General features: G+C 39.1%; 2 protein-coding genes across 4 annotated transcripts in view; one reads left to right on the top strand and one right to left on the bottom strand.

The window, feature by feature from the left end:
* The first annotated feature begins 512 nt into the window (after positions 1-512).
* ccnyl1 (cyclin Y-like 1) lies at positions 513-12270 on the top strand. The gene is made up of 10 exons (XM_079618779.1): positions 513-1546; positions 7679-7753; positions 7928-7962; positions 8058-8158; positions 8340-8375; positions 8479-8530; positions 9064-9183; positions 10138-10304; positions 11631-11793; positions 11908-12270. The coding sequence occupies exons 1-10, from the start codon at positions 1393-1395 to the stop codon at positions 12022-12024; spliced, it is 1020 nt and encodes a 339-aa protein (XP_079474905.1). The 5' UTR covers positions 513-1392; the 3' UTR covers positions 12025-12270.
* Positions 12271-12514: 244 nt separating this feature from the next.
* fzd5 (frizzled class receptor 5) overlaps positions 12515-15141 on the bottom strand; it is a 4337-nt gene continuing 1710 nt past the window's right edge. For 2 of the 3 annotated variants that reach the window (XM_079618776.1, XM_079618777.1), the window contains exon 3: positions 12609-15141. This exon is cut by the window's right edge and continues 1040 nt beyond it. In XM_079618776.1, the coding sequence (XP_079474902.1) occupies positions 14155-15141 (987 nt within the window). In that variant the 3' untranslated portion in view covers positions 12609-14154. The other variant, XM_079618778.1, reaches the window with a different exon arrangement.

Here is a 15141-nt window from a genome sequence, read left to right as displayed (position 1 = left end):
GCGGGAACATGCAGATTTTTATTACACATGAAAGCTACTAAACTCAATTAAACGTATTTTAAAACAAAAATGTCAATTTTAACACACTTTTTTTTTTACCCTACTGAATACAAATGTGAGCATTTTTTGATTTACTGATTTATTCATTTAAACCGTTTCAAAGTAGCGCGACTCTGCTGAATGACCCTACAATTTTTTTTTCAGAGTTGATAACCAGACACAATTGCCTGAATTATACTACTGTTTTAAATGTTTAACATTACATAGTCTAGAGTATACCAGAGCCGTTAAATATGTTTTTCAACGGCTCTGGTCTATACTCTTTCACATGTTCAAAAGAATAGCAGGCACTCCTACAGTATACTCTGTGCAGTACGCAAGAATTCCATTTCATTCCATTCACAAAGAGGTGTGTAAATGGGCGGGGTTTAAATCTCTAGATTGACGGCGTAGATTGACAGTTTTAATCACCAATCCTCGAACAAATATTTAGTTGTTTTGATAACTCATCCAATCCCAATTGATGGAATGTCGAAACGGGGCGGGTCCTTTCCTGCGTCACTCTGAGCAGATGGCGGTGGTGGCGGGGAGCGGATCGCTGCTGCTGCTGCACTGGCCGGCGAGGAGGAGGGGATAACGGGGGACTCTCGGACGAGACTCGGTGGACAAATTCTAATAACTCAAAACAAACCCGGCGCTTGAATTGGGCGCATATAAATGGACAGGACTTTATTTCCGCTGCGCTCAAAGCCTAATATTCTCTCGCTACGGCCGAAGGCCTGAGGATTTAAGTGATTATTGGATTCAGAGTTTCAGCCAACATACAGATCTGCCCTATAAACGACGGATAAATGCTTGGAAGTCTGTTATTTAGGGGCTATTTCATCTGTTCCCGATTTGAACCGCCGAACCGGCTTGATTTTGTGCATATTCGGACATTTAAATCAGCGTTAAAGGGATTGTTTATCTCAGTTAGCTTGGTGGCTAATAACTCGCCTATTCACAATGAATCAATATTAGCCGTTAGCATGTATGGCTAATTTAAAGGAATAAATCCGTAATCCGACAGCTATTTCCTAGTGTTATGTTTTCAGTCACGTGTCTTATATCCGGTTGTATTGATTACTCGAGCTCTAAAGGTCTTTTGTGGCACTTTGTATAAATGCATGGAGTCCCGTTATATGACTGGCACAGATAGTAAAATACCTCTTGATTCTGGAGCAGCAAGACTGTAATGCTGACTCTGTGTCCATTTCAGCTCTTCATGTACCTTCATTTAGCTTGACCTCATTCATTGATTCACATCAGAAGGGGCCCCGGTGTGAGTTTCAAAGGTGTTTGTCATAGACCACTACACCTGAGCAGGTAAAGCACGTGCTTGTGTGTGTCATCATGGGGAATACAGTGTCCTGCTGCGTGTCTCCCAGTGGGAGCCCCAAACTACCCCGGCAGGTGGAGCGTCTGGAGGACTATCAGATCAACACAGACCTGAGCGATGACACCGGTCCATACCTGCAGCACATCAGTGATCGAGAGGTGCCCGATGGTAAGTTAGTGTGTGTTGTAGTTTACTGATAAAAGATATCTAGAGTCTAGACCACAGTTCCTCAGTCCTGCTACTGCAACACACCTGAACAAGCTCATCAATGTATTAATGTTTACTTGATAATTACAGACAGGTGTGATTGAACTGGGTTGGAAATTAACTTGGCAGGATGCTGGATCCCCACTGGCAAAACTGAGCAACCTTGAGCCAGACAACGGCACTCTTTGGACGTCTCTTTATTTAACCTGATTTATATCATGTGCTTATTAGAAGAGGTTTCCAGGTCTGAACTGGATGTGTCCAATAAGGGCACATCCAGAATGTGCACTGCCAAATTCCCCAGGACCAGATTTGAGCACCAAATCTACAGCTTTAACTGAAATGTTGTAGTTTGAACCCTGTAAGGGTTGATCCATGTCACTAACTGTCAGCACAAAACAACATTTTATTCTATGCGAAACTGTTCTGTTCTGTTATTGTGTTTCCACATTGGTGTGTCGCAGCGTCTTGAAGAACTGTACTGAGATCCGATGCCTTGACCTCTTCATCTCACGGGTCGGGTTTCTCCTAACAGCTCAACACTAAGTGCTGTGTTGGTTGCTTTGCTCTGAAAATGGACGGCCTATGATATTTTGTCAAAATGACAGTTGCAAACTTAAAAATCAGCTATTGTTACTGAAAGAAAGAAGGTTCATGGAGATTTTTAGAAGGATGTCTGTTAGTATGTGGGATACGTGTGTGAAGCCTCTTGGGGCTGTTTGCAGTCTTTACTGCTGTTTATTTAGCCTGAGCTATTTTACCCTCAGGGGAGATGTACCTGTAGGTAGACACACACAACTTAACGTCCAGTGCTGTATTTAGAGCAACATGTCTTCATCTTTGTTTCAAAGCACATATGACAGCAGTGTAAACTCCTCTACTTTGTCTGTGGTTAATCCTTCATGATTGGGACATTCCAGGTCATGGTTAATTTGGAATTCTGTTGGAGATGTGAATAAAAACCATTCTAAGTTTAACTGGCAGAGACGATCAAAAATGTTTAGTATTCCTGGCATCCCAGTGATTTAGATCTGTGGGACAGCTGCATTCTCTCCTTATCTCTCTCTCTCTCTCGTTGGGAATCTGAATGAGGCACGTTTTGTTCCCTTTGGGGCTTAGAGGTTGAGTTTGGATAAACTTAGGTTTCCTGTATTAAACTGTCTCACCATGTTCATGAACAGAATCACTTCCCTCTTGTGTCTTATGCCAGTGTTTCCCCATCTTTTTTATCTTATTTATCCGTTAGTAGGCGGCTTACATACCCTTAAATAACCACCAAACCAGAAAAGTGCAAGAAAGACGAGCGCTGATAATATCTTCATTAAAGTATATTATTTGTGATTTATTTCTATTTTAGTGACAGCACTGACATTTATTTATAAAAGTCGTGAATTCTCTTTTTTTAATGAACAAAATCTGTCTGTGAGGTACACAACACATACCCCTTGTTTGTACACACGTCACTCTACAGCCATGTTCCTCATCTCAGCCAGGACGGCTGCCCTACCCCCAGGGCTTATTTTTGACTTTGGTGGTGGGGGAATGGGAGTGTCAGTTGAGTACATGAGCTATAGAGAGTAGAGACCTGTGGAATGAATGAATCTCAGTTGTTTAGCACATAGAACTGTTCAAAAGTTTGGGGGGATTTTAAAAAAATAAAATAAATGAATACTTGTATTCAGCAATGATGCATTGAATCAGTTGTCTCAAACTCAATTTCTGGAGGGCCACAGCCCTGCAGAGTTTAGCTCCAACCCTAATTAAACACACCCGATCCAGTTAATCAGGGTTTTCAGGATTACTAGAAACTTCCAAGCAGGTTGAGGCTTTGGCCCTCCAGGAGCTGAGCTTGACACCACTGCATTAAATGAATTACAAGTGACAGTAAAGACATTTACATAGTCACAAAAAACAAAAACAAAATTCTATTTCAAATAAATAGCCTACTGTTTTTGAACTTTCTATGCATCAAAGAATCCTGTAAAAATCTGTCTGTAAAAAAAGTTTCCACAAAAATATTAGGCAGTACAGCTTTTTTTTAACATTGATGATAAGAAATTTTATTTGATAGCCTTCTAAAACAGAAAACAATTATTTTCAATTGTAATAATATTCCACAATATTACTTAATTTTTTTATCAAATTAATGCAGTGTTGGTGAGCATTGACTTATTTCGAAAACATTTAAAACAACAATGTAAAATGGATAGATCATCAAAAATAATAATAGTCATGAATTTACTCACCCGCATGTCGTTCCAAGCCTGTATGCATTTCTTTATTCTGCTGAATGCAAAAGATACATTTATGAAGATTATCCAAGTTATCATGGTCTATAAAAGTGGTCTATATTTCCTTTCAAATAGCTAAAAGTCATTATTTACTTGGCATGTTTATCAGAGTTCATGATAGAAGCAATGCTTGAGTCGTCAATGAATCGTTCTTTTTGAGCTCCAGTCCCTAGTCATTGTAATTGCATGGAAGAGAGTGACTGGTCTCCCTCTTTTTTTCCACAGAAGTTAAACAGGTTTGGAGTAACATGAGAGTGAGTAAATGATAACAGCATTTTCTGTTTTTGTTGAACTAGTCCTTTAAAGCAATAATTCATGGGAGTTCCTTACAGGGCTTTTACCACAGTTAAGGAGTGTTTGTGCTCCACCAAGAAAGATCGCATTTGTCTTGTCTTGCAGTGATGTTAGTTTTGCATTTTTAAACTGAGTTGACGAACCGATAATTGGCTCTAGTTTGCCGCCCTTAGGTGTTAACTCTGCACCTATCGGTCAGCGTTCTCTCTCACCCATGTCCATCGATCTCTCGGGGAAGGATTCTGTGCCTCAGCTCCAACAAGAGTGAAATAAGTCTTCAGATTTTCCCAACTGACCTGGACTGGGCATTTTTACTTTGCCATGACATTTATATTCTCTAATACGAAATCGCTGTGATTATTTGTGTTGAAGAAAGATGTCAAGGCTGGTACTGCCAGGCTCTGAGGTTTTCATTTTCTAGAGTACGTGTTTGGATGTACCTGAATGTAGCCAATGGAAACTCTATGCAGTGACCATCATTTAAAGCAGCACTAGGTTACTTTTCTTTTTTTTGCTCTCGGGGTCCCCCTACAGTTGGGAAACAGTATTGTCCTCTACTACTGTCGTAAACTCTGTCACACATGCACGTGCATTTGTTGACAACCATGATAGCCCTGAACACTGTAGGAGTTCACATGCAGGTGTTCTGCTTGCGTCGCGTGTGAAATGTCTTCATCCAGGTACAGTGGCATATATTTCAGCATGTCATGATATGAATATAATTTCATGGGTTTTATTTTTTTTCAAACGACAAATGATCGCGATGCTCACGTTTACAAGCCAGCGTCATTATAGTAGCCTAGTCTATTGGTTACCGTTTTACTGAATCTATATGATACTTCAATGCAATGTTTGAGTGGTAGATATAATAACCATATATCGTCAATATTATAATATCAAGCTACCATAGATGAATCTGCAAATTTTACAAATCGATTTATTATAGCTTGAGGCAAGACAAATAAACAAATATCACAGACATGTTAGGTATCCTAAAATATTATTTTGTGTATCTTATATATTTACTTGAAAGAATGTAGCCCCTACCAAACTTGTACACGCCCTTTAGACATAGGCTTTCATTTGATATTTGAAAGTCCGCATCGGTCGGATAGGGTTGCCACCTTTGAAGTGTGAAAAACCGGGACATTAAGATTATTATTATTTTTTGTGGTCTGAGTCTGAGTTGTAGGTTGTAAATAGTATTTTCTTTGACACTGGTGGCTCATCCGACTTTGTTGTGTTATCCTCATAGACAGTGGTTATCCTCCTCGTCCGTCTCTCTCCCCATTTCACACAATAGATGTAAATAGACATATTTTAAAAAGCTAGCTAGCAACTAAACTCACACATCATCTTGGATGTGTGTTGATGCGCGCGCGCGACCGACCGACAGCACAGGCAGTTGCTAGGCGATAAGTTGAGCTTCCAATCAAATAAAAGTAAACGCCTGGCATTTGCCAATCCACTGTTTTACCCGTTTTTACCATGTTTTTTACCCGTTTACGGACACAGGATTGGATGTACTGTACACAACTATGAAGAAAACACAGTAACAGTAGACGGAAACGGTTTAATTTGAAACCAGGAAATTCTACTTTAGAAGTACATTTTCACAAAAAAACGGGACAATTCGTGTCCCGGGAAAGAATATGAATTTTCTGGGACTGTCGCTCAAAAAAGAGAATAATCCCTGGAAAACATCGAGCACCCCTCCTCCTCATTCAGCTCACGCCAGCGAGGAAACGCTGGCCCAATGTTGATCCTCGTTCTGCCTTTAATGCGATCACTTTCTCGTTTCCTCTTTTTGCTTTCCTCCGACAAAACCTTTGCTTTCTTGCTTTTCTGTCTGTTTCGGCTATGACTATAACATTTGGCAAACAAACGCTAGTTTGGCTCGCACGTCCGATTTTAAGGAAGTGGGGGTGGTGGTGGAAGTGACGTATATGCCGTAAAGCAGTCGAATTTTGTAGTTCTCTTTGTTCGCCGGTTACTACCCGAAACCCGAAGTTTAAAAGTACGATTAAAAACGCTACAGACCCCGTCAGGCTATGGCAGACGTGTCATTCAACCTAGTGTAAGTCGATGTACCATCACAAGAGACTTGGAAATATATTATTAAGGTTGAAAAGTTACCTGGTGCTGCTTTAACTGCAGCGGGAATAGGATCTTTGAGTGACATTTTGATAGTTACCTTTAAATATATATGTTGTTATTCATGAAGCTTGCCATAAACCTTTTTTCTCAAACTGTTGCTTCATAGTTGTTGACCTGCAAGAGAAAAGTTTACACTAAAACCCACTTGCAGGCATAGCGCCCCTTGTGGTACTGCTGACAATACTACATGCATTATGATTTGATCCATTGGGACACAAAATTGTTAAAGTACATTTCAGGCTGTAGACTGTAGCGTAAAGTCGTCTAAAACTGGGTACCCAGAACTCTCAAGAATCCTTTTGCCCTGCACCTGCGCTACACACCTCCTGCCAGTTTTGTAGCTCCCATGACATGGTTGCAGCTGTCCAAACATCTCCTTGGAGTGTGTTTACGGTAAAACTTGGCACAAATCTTTTGACCCTGTCTCCACTGAGTTTCAGAAAGAATGCCTTTTCATTGGCTGGTAAAGACCACTTTTCAAGAAGTGGCCTGGGCAAGATCCTCAATTCTAGCATTCTGAGCTGCACTTTGGGTAGAACGTTTTTTACAGATATAGACAAACATAAAACACCATCTCGGTATAGTTGAATATATATGTACGGTATAGTAGTATATCTTGTTATTGTGACGTATCTGACTGGAGTTGTGGGCAGAGCTATGGGTGTAAGCTAGCGTTGTATTGCAGTGCCCATACAATAGGCTCATTGTGCCCACCACTCCTCTCGCTCCTGTGGCAAGAGCGGGTAGCGGCATGTTCCTGCCAGTCAGTTTAAGCGTGCCGAATAGGACGACACACAGAGGGGTTTTCAGTTTGAAGATGAATATTTATTCTGACTGATCATCACTGCCACAAGTGCTTTTCTAGTTCTCTATCTTACATTTTAGTTTGCCTTGTTATTGGCAGATATAGTGAGCAGGTAGGCCTAATTGTAAATATTATGCTGTTCTGCAAATACAGACAAGTTTTTTTTAAAGAAATTAGTACTTTTATTCTGCAAGAATACGTAAGTGACAGTAAAGTGGTTTATACATTTACAAAAGATTTCTACATCAAATGCTGTTCTTTTTACTTTATATTCATTTAAAAAAAATCATGAAACTGATTTCAAGATTGATAATAATAATAAGAAATGTATCTTGAGCAGCAAATCAGCATCTTAGAATGATTTCTGAAGGATCATGTGACACTGAAGATATATTTATTTCATATATATATGGCATTTGAGCTGGCATTCATAGATATTATATTTCATTGATATTTAAGTACATACCACCCATTCTTTAAGGTAATTTTCCTAATGTTTGTAATTATGCCTATATGTTATCAATTGATTACCTATCTTTCTTTTAGATTTGGCTTTAGAGTCCAACCCCTCAGACCATGCCCGCGCCAGCACGATCTTCCTTAGCAAGTCACAGACGGATGGTGAGTGAATAAACACAAATCTAATGAGTTAATCATTTCATTTTACTACCTAGTCAGCAGCTGCATATTAACTAAGTGTCCTGAGTCTTGACCCATAAATGGCCACTGGCACAGCTTGTCAATATTTGTTGAAGAAATGTTTAACAAAAAAAACCTCGGTTTTCTCTTTTTCAGTACGGGATAGGAGGAAAAGCAATCACATAAACCACGTGAGTGAATGTGCTGCGGAGTCAGTTTTGTGGTTGTGCTTGCATACCGGTATACGTCTTGCTGCAAGCGTATTAAATGTTGGTCCTTTCTAAAGGTCTCACCTGGTCTGCTTTCAAAGAAGTACAGTTCCTGCTCCACGATATTCATTGATGACAGTACCGTTAGTCAGCCCAACCTGAAAAGCACAATCAAATGGTCAGTGAAGGTTCACTGTATTATTGCAACATTTCTACAGTATTGTTTATAGTCAAATATACACATTGTGTTACATAATGAGTACAAATGAATGCATGTAAAAAATGAGCAAAATGAAAAGGTACTGTTGGTTGTTTTGTCTTGCTTTGCATGTTGACACATTTCTGTTCTCTGTTTCCAGTGTCACATTAGCAATATATTATCACATTAAAAACAGGTAGGTTTGGTATGTACTTTACCACGAGCAAATCATTTGAACTATACATTTGATAAGGTATTTCATATACATTTTAAATGTGTTCTGTGATAATCCATTTTAGGGACTCCAATAGGTCATTGGACATCTTTGATGAAAAAATGCACCCCTTATCTGTAAGTTAACCCTTTATTTATCTTGTTTCATCAGCAGCTGATGGACAATTTCACATTTTACAGTCACTATTTGGTTTTGTTTAGACAGGCTGCAAAATATCTATTTTTGTGTGCATCAAATCCATTTAGCTGTTTAGTCTGAGCAGCAAAACATTTTATGCAATCCGATTTGTACATTTTGTCTGATTCTATGTTTAAAATCCAGCTGAACAGATTTTGGAAATGCGTTTCTGAACAGTGTTATTTTTGTAATTTGTAGCACTGGAAGAAGTGTTTTTGTATTTTGCACAATGACAGGGATGATGATCAATAAACACTAATCATGTAACACGTCTGAATTTTGAAGAATGTTTTACAAGGTCACTATCACTTTTAAAAGGTTGATTTAAGGGGTTTTGTTGCATTACACTAAAAAAAATTACTCTTTGTTATAGTGGAAGGTCTCTTTGGCATCATACTGGCATTTGAGCTTGAAGTTGAACTAGAAATTGTAAACATTTACATGTTATGTATATAAATGCTACTTTTGGCAGAGGGAGCAGGTTCCTGAAGATTACTCCCGCACAGACCCCGAACACAAACTCATCTATCGATTCGTCCGGACACTGTTCAGCGCAGCGCAGCTCACGGCCGAGTGTGCAATCGTCACTCTGGTAAGAGTCTGTCCGACTAGTCTGCTCCACTTTCAACAATACAATGAATAAATAATAAATAATAGAATAAATAACAGGTACAATGAGGAATAAATAAGAGGCTTTGATTTTTGACAGATGCTTAGGCACATTTTCCTGACGGTCCACTAGAGGACAGTAGAGCACCAGAGAACGAATCATCATTTGCTTGTTTAACCTGTACTTTTCCACAATTCCAACTTCTTTCGTTTACTTTCAAGTAAATCATGTTATGTTCTGCTCACCTATTTCATGACCAGTTAATGTTTAATAATCAATTCTAATTATTTACAAACAAATATTTTGATTAAAACCTTGTACAATAAGGTTTAGTTGTTAGTTAAATCATGAAAAAACAATAAATATTCTTTTTTTATAGCATTTAGTAATCTGGCTAATGCTATGTTATAAATGTATAATATTTTGTTCATGCAGATTCATTCATAATACATTAACTAATGTTGATTTATACAATATGAAATAATGTATTAGTATACTATCTTCAAGCGTTTGAGGTTGGTAAGATTTTTTTATTATTCCTATTTGTATTCTGCAAGGGCACATAACATTTATAAAAAGTGACTGTTAAGACATTTCTAATAGTATTAAAAAAAAATCAAATAAATGCTGTTCATTTGAACTTATTTATCAAAGAATCTTGGGAAAAAATATCACACTTATCACAAAAAAATATTAAGCAGCAGAACTGTTTTCAACATTAATGATATGATGTTTCTTAAACACCAAATCGGCATATTAGAATGATTTCTGAATGATCATGTGACTGACTTATTTTTTTTTACTTTTTGTACTGTATTTAGAAATTAACATTAATCCAGATTATATTTTATTTCTAATCTGCACACACTAATATGTATGCTTTCTTGCGAGTCGCCTTGGTAAAAACAACATGCTTCTCCACTGTCTTTGCCGCAGGTATATTTGGAGAGGCTGTTGACGTATGCCGAGCTGGACATTTGCCCATGTAACTGGAAGAGGATTGTTCTGGGAGCCATCCTGCTGGCCTCGAAAGTCTGGGACGATCAGGCCGTGTGGAACGTCGACTACTGTCAGATCCTCAAAGACATCACTGTTGAGGACATGTGAGTGAGATAATATAATCACTGTCCGTTCTGCTGAAATGCTACAGCTCATTTGTACCGTCCGTGTATAAATAAATAGAACAAAACGTCCTGATGTGATACATCAATGCACCTTCCAGGAAGGAGACTTCACTCATTCCAGTCTACAGCTCCCACATACTCCACAACTTCCCATATCCCTTGGAACAAGATAAAAAAAAACGAAGCAACACACTTCAAAACCTTGTTTTTTGTTTGTTTGTTCTCCTGTCTCAATATCCATATAAATGACACAGACAGGGTTTGTGTGTGTACGTGTCTGTTTTTGTGCTGTTCTACCTGATTGTGTATGTTAAAGGCCATGTCCCTCTTCTCTCCTCTCTGCCCCTTCGCTCTATTTTCATCCCTTTCATTGAAGCAGTCTTTGTGAGCCTCTGGGCTGGCGGGCTTCAAGTGCTCTTAGACTCCTCTACAATGGTCCAGGCTCTCGCCCACTCCATTTGTTGCCCTTAGCGACCGAACCTCCCCCCCTCCCCCTTTCCCAACACCACCCATAACAACGTCAACCTAATGTCTGCTCTTCCCAAAACATTCGGGTCACTGTCTCCACGATGGTAGTCTCCGTACCTGTGATGGATTGGAGGTGTAAAAGATGTTTATAGTTTATAATAACATTATTATAATAGTTAACAAATAGCATGAAGTTTTTTGGTGAATTTCTTTTTATTTCATGACTTTTGTGCATGTCACTTCAATAGCCCAAAGTAAATTGTACAATTATTCAGTGTATTTTTTTCTCATTTAATGAGATCACTAACTAGATGTATAATTATTTCCAAATATATTAATACTTTTTTAAAATAAATTAATACATGCATTAAATGGATTATAAGTGACCGTAAGTTTTCACAAAAATATCAAATAGCAAAACTGTTTAACACTGATTTAAAAGAAAACGGCATATTATAATTATTTCTGAAGGATCATGAGACACTGAAGACTGGAGTAATAATGAAAATTCAGCTTTGCCATCACAGGAATAAACTACCGGTACACTTTTAAAAATATTGAGGTAGAAAGCGGTTATTTTTATTATAATATTTAATAATATTGCTGTTTTACTGTATTTATGATCAAATAAATGCTAAGAGACTTAAAAAAACATTTTCAAAATGTTCCCAAACTTCTGATCGATAGTGTATAAAAATTGCAAATGCTGTTAAAAGTAGTTTTGGGTGTAGCAAAAAAGTCTAGTATGTCACATTGTCAATGCTTGATGTGTAAAATAATGGATTGTATATTAGTTGTCACGTTGCTTTTTTCTAATCTAATAATAATTTTTTTCAGGAACGAGATGGAAAGACATTTCCTGGAGCTGCTGCAGTTTAACATTAACGTACCGGCCAGCGTTTATGCCAAGTATTACTTTGACCTGCGCTCTTTAGCAGACGACAACAACCTGAGCTTTCCTTTGGAGCCACTGAGCAACGAACGAGCGCAGAAACTAGAGGTGAGGAGCTAAACAATGTGACCGATTGTAGTTTTTTGGACGTAAAGTCATACATATTTTTCTAATGGGTCAATTTAAATACTAAAGTTCTCGTTTAACTTTTTTATTTCAAAGGCAATCTCAAGACTATGTGAGGATAAGTACAAGGATCTGAGCAGAGTGGCCATGAGGAGATCATTTAGCGCAGACAACCTAGTGGGCATCCGCAGATCCAACGCCGTTCTTTCTTAGAGCTTTTGCTCGGAACAGACGGCACTCGATGGACAACTCGTTCTCTGCCCCGGCGATTTTATGCCAGTCGAAAGATCCTACACCTTACCCAACCAATGCAGAACAACATGGAGACAAAAACAGACTGAATGAGGGTTTTTTGTTTTGTTTTTTGCTTACTATGTAGGCTACTAGCTGTGAACTGTCAGTTTTTAATTGAAATCATTTGCAGATGGAGTATTTTAAATAAACACTAATCATGTAACACGTCTGGATTTTGAAGAATGTTTCACAAGGTCACTTTCACTTTTAAAACGTTGGTTTAAGGGGTTTTGTTGCATTACACTAAAAAAAAAATCCAGGGATTTTAACACGTACAGTTCTTTCTCTCTCTCTCTAAATAAGTGCTAATTAACGTCACGTTTGAAACGTTTTTGTTTTAAACAATGTAAATGTATATATTTATATATTAATAAAGTGCAGATTTTTAGTGCCTGTAAAAAAGGGACTGAAATGTATAGCACTCTAATAACAAAGCATCAACGTAAATATGCCCAGTAGGATTTGTTTTAGATCAACGGGGTGTTTTTTTTTTTTTTAAAGGCAGTAAAAATAAAAAGCACAATAAATGATTGACCAAACATTTGACTTGTAGGTTCACAAATTGCTCCTCACTTTTATTCTCTACCAATAAGAGAAACAAAAGAAACATGTAAAAGACACTTTTCATAAATATCTAAGAATCTCTTTAAAATTGTAGCACTGAATTTCATATCTTTTACAAAACATATGTACAAAGTTGCAGTCTGGACTCTTAAAAGGACGTCTTCTACAAGATTTACATATGAATAGGGCCGAACGAGTATGTACACTCAACCAGACATGCAGCGAAATTGTGAGGCATTTTAAAGACTACACAGCGAAAAGTATTTTTACAACTGCTTGGACAACAGAAGCCATTTACACATTAATGCTCCACTGAAAGATTTCACACAGATCTACAAAACCAACAGGTTTACAGATTCTGCCTGCTAAAAAGTGCATACCCGACACTGGTTCAAAACACAAATAAGCTCAAATGACAAACAAAATTACCAAAGGATCATGAGGATTGACAAGGAAACTGATGTAAATAAATCATTGATTTTAACAGACCAAAAGAAATTATGTTGTTCCGCGTCGTTTTGAAACTAGTAAATATTTGGCCTTTTTTCTGAAGTTCTATTCAGCGAACCTAGTATGGCTGCTGGTTAACACCTGAACCTTTGACCACAAGAGGGAAGTCAAGCTCAAATTACAGAGCTACAGACTTTTCACACAAGTCTATAGATGGTACATACACATCCTATCATTTAACACTCTCCAATTGATGCTAACCAACAATCTATTATCAGTGGAAAGATAGCTTGATAATCTTTGAAACACAACCTGCTAAGGGGCTGTTGAGGGACCCTGAAGAATATACAGTGAACATGATCTGGTGCAGAACCTGCAACAACTTAAAGTGAACTGCAGCTTCACTATACATGCATTTTTCCTCCGCTTGCACAGTATAAACTGGAACAGTGTTGTTGCTTGCAGAGAGCGCAGGAAAGCATCTATTCACGTCCTACCTTAAAACACATTGGTAATTTAGAAAACTAGAAATGGTATTTAAAATGATGGAACAGAACATTCCCACATCCTGAAAAATGCTGATAAAGTCACAAACACAACAGAGCGGCTGTTAGCTGAGATATCACAATGTTCTTGAATAGCATATTTACAAGAATACACAAATAAATAAAATATTTCCAAAAACTCATCCATTTGTCTTGACTCATATCAAGTACTAACCTTCTCAATCTTTTTTTTCCCATCATTCATGATCTAAAAGCCACAATTGACCACAAGTGACAATTAAAAGTTGACAAATTATCTTTTCCTCACAAAGTATCAACAAGTTCATTGCTTTTCAAATTAGACCAGTGAATGAAAAGAGCTTGACTACAACTAAACCAATAGTCTGTAAATATCCTTCATAATGTATTCATGCCGTCCATCAAATCTGGTGATGTTGGTGGAAGGTCGAATAGACACCTGCTCATTTAGAGTCATGACCGGCGTCACTGTTGTAGGGTTTATAAAGGAACAGGTTTTTCTGGCCAATGTTCAGACATGTGATGAGGGTGCTGATTTGTGATAGGTCCCAGTGGGTGCCGTTCCAGCTCGGGCTGTGAGAGCGGTACTGGCCTCGCTGTACATGGACGACCCCGAGACAGGTGGCTTTCGGGTCCTACAGGGCATGTACCGTGCCACAAAGCGCCTCCAAGACTCCAGAGTCTTCCCTGACCAGATCCAAACACCTGAGGTAATGCCTACTACAAGACACATGAAGTACTTCAACATGAAGACGGCATAATCCGGGCCCATGCCGAGCCGCTGGCGCTCTGACGGGCAAGAACAGGCCAGCGCCCGCTCCCAACCTGGCCTGTAATGTTGCTCGTACACCAAGCATGCTACTACAATAGTTGCAGGCACCGTGTACAGGACGGTGAAGAGCCCAATCCGGATCATTAACTTCTCTAGCTTGTCTGTCTTGGTGCCGCCCTGTTTAATGACACTACGGATCCGGAAGAGGGAAACAAAGCCAGCCAGCAGGAAGAGGGAGCCGGTGAAGAGGTAGACGACTAGAGGCGCCAATACGAAGCCACGTAGGCTCTCCAAGCTCTGGTTGCCGACGTAACAGATCCCAGCCACAGGGTCCCCATCCACCGAACTCAAAGCTAAGACAGCGATGGACTTGACGCTAGGAACGAGCCAAGCAGCAAGGTGGAAGTACTGAGAGTATCCCGCGATGGCCTCGTTCCCCCATTTCATCCCTGCCGCCAGGAACCAGGTGAAGGAAAGCACCACCCACCAGATGGAGCTGGCCATTCCAAAGAAGTATATGAGCAGGAAAACCAGCGTGCAAAGGGCCGGACCCGTGGTGTCGTAGAGGATGTGCTGTTGGTCGCCGGAGCCCTCGCAAGCTACTCGCTCATGGCCCGCGAGCAGTCGCACGATGTACCCCAGCGACACGAACAGATAACAAGCAGCAAGGAAGATAATCGGCCGCTCTGGATATTTGAAACGCTCCATGTCGATGAGGAAAGTGGC

The sequence above is a fragment of the Phoxinus phoxinus genome (genome assembly GCF_949152265.1).
Source record: "Phoxinus phoxinus genome assembly, chromosome: 7".
Classification (NCBI taxonomy): domain Eukaryota; kingdom Metazoa; phylum Chordata; class Actinopteri; order Cypriniformes; family Leuciscidae; genus Phoxinus; species Phoxinus phoxinus.
This window is presented reverse-complemented; position numbering and strand designations above follow the sequence as displayed.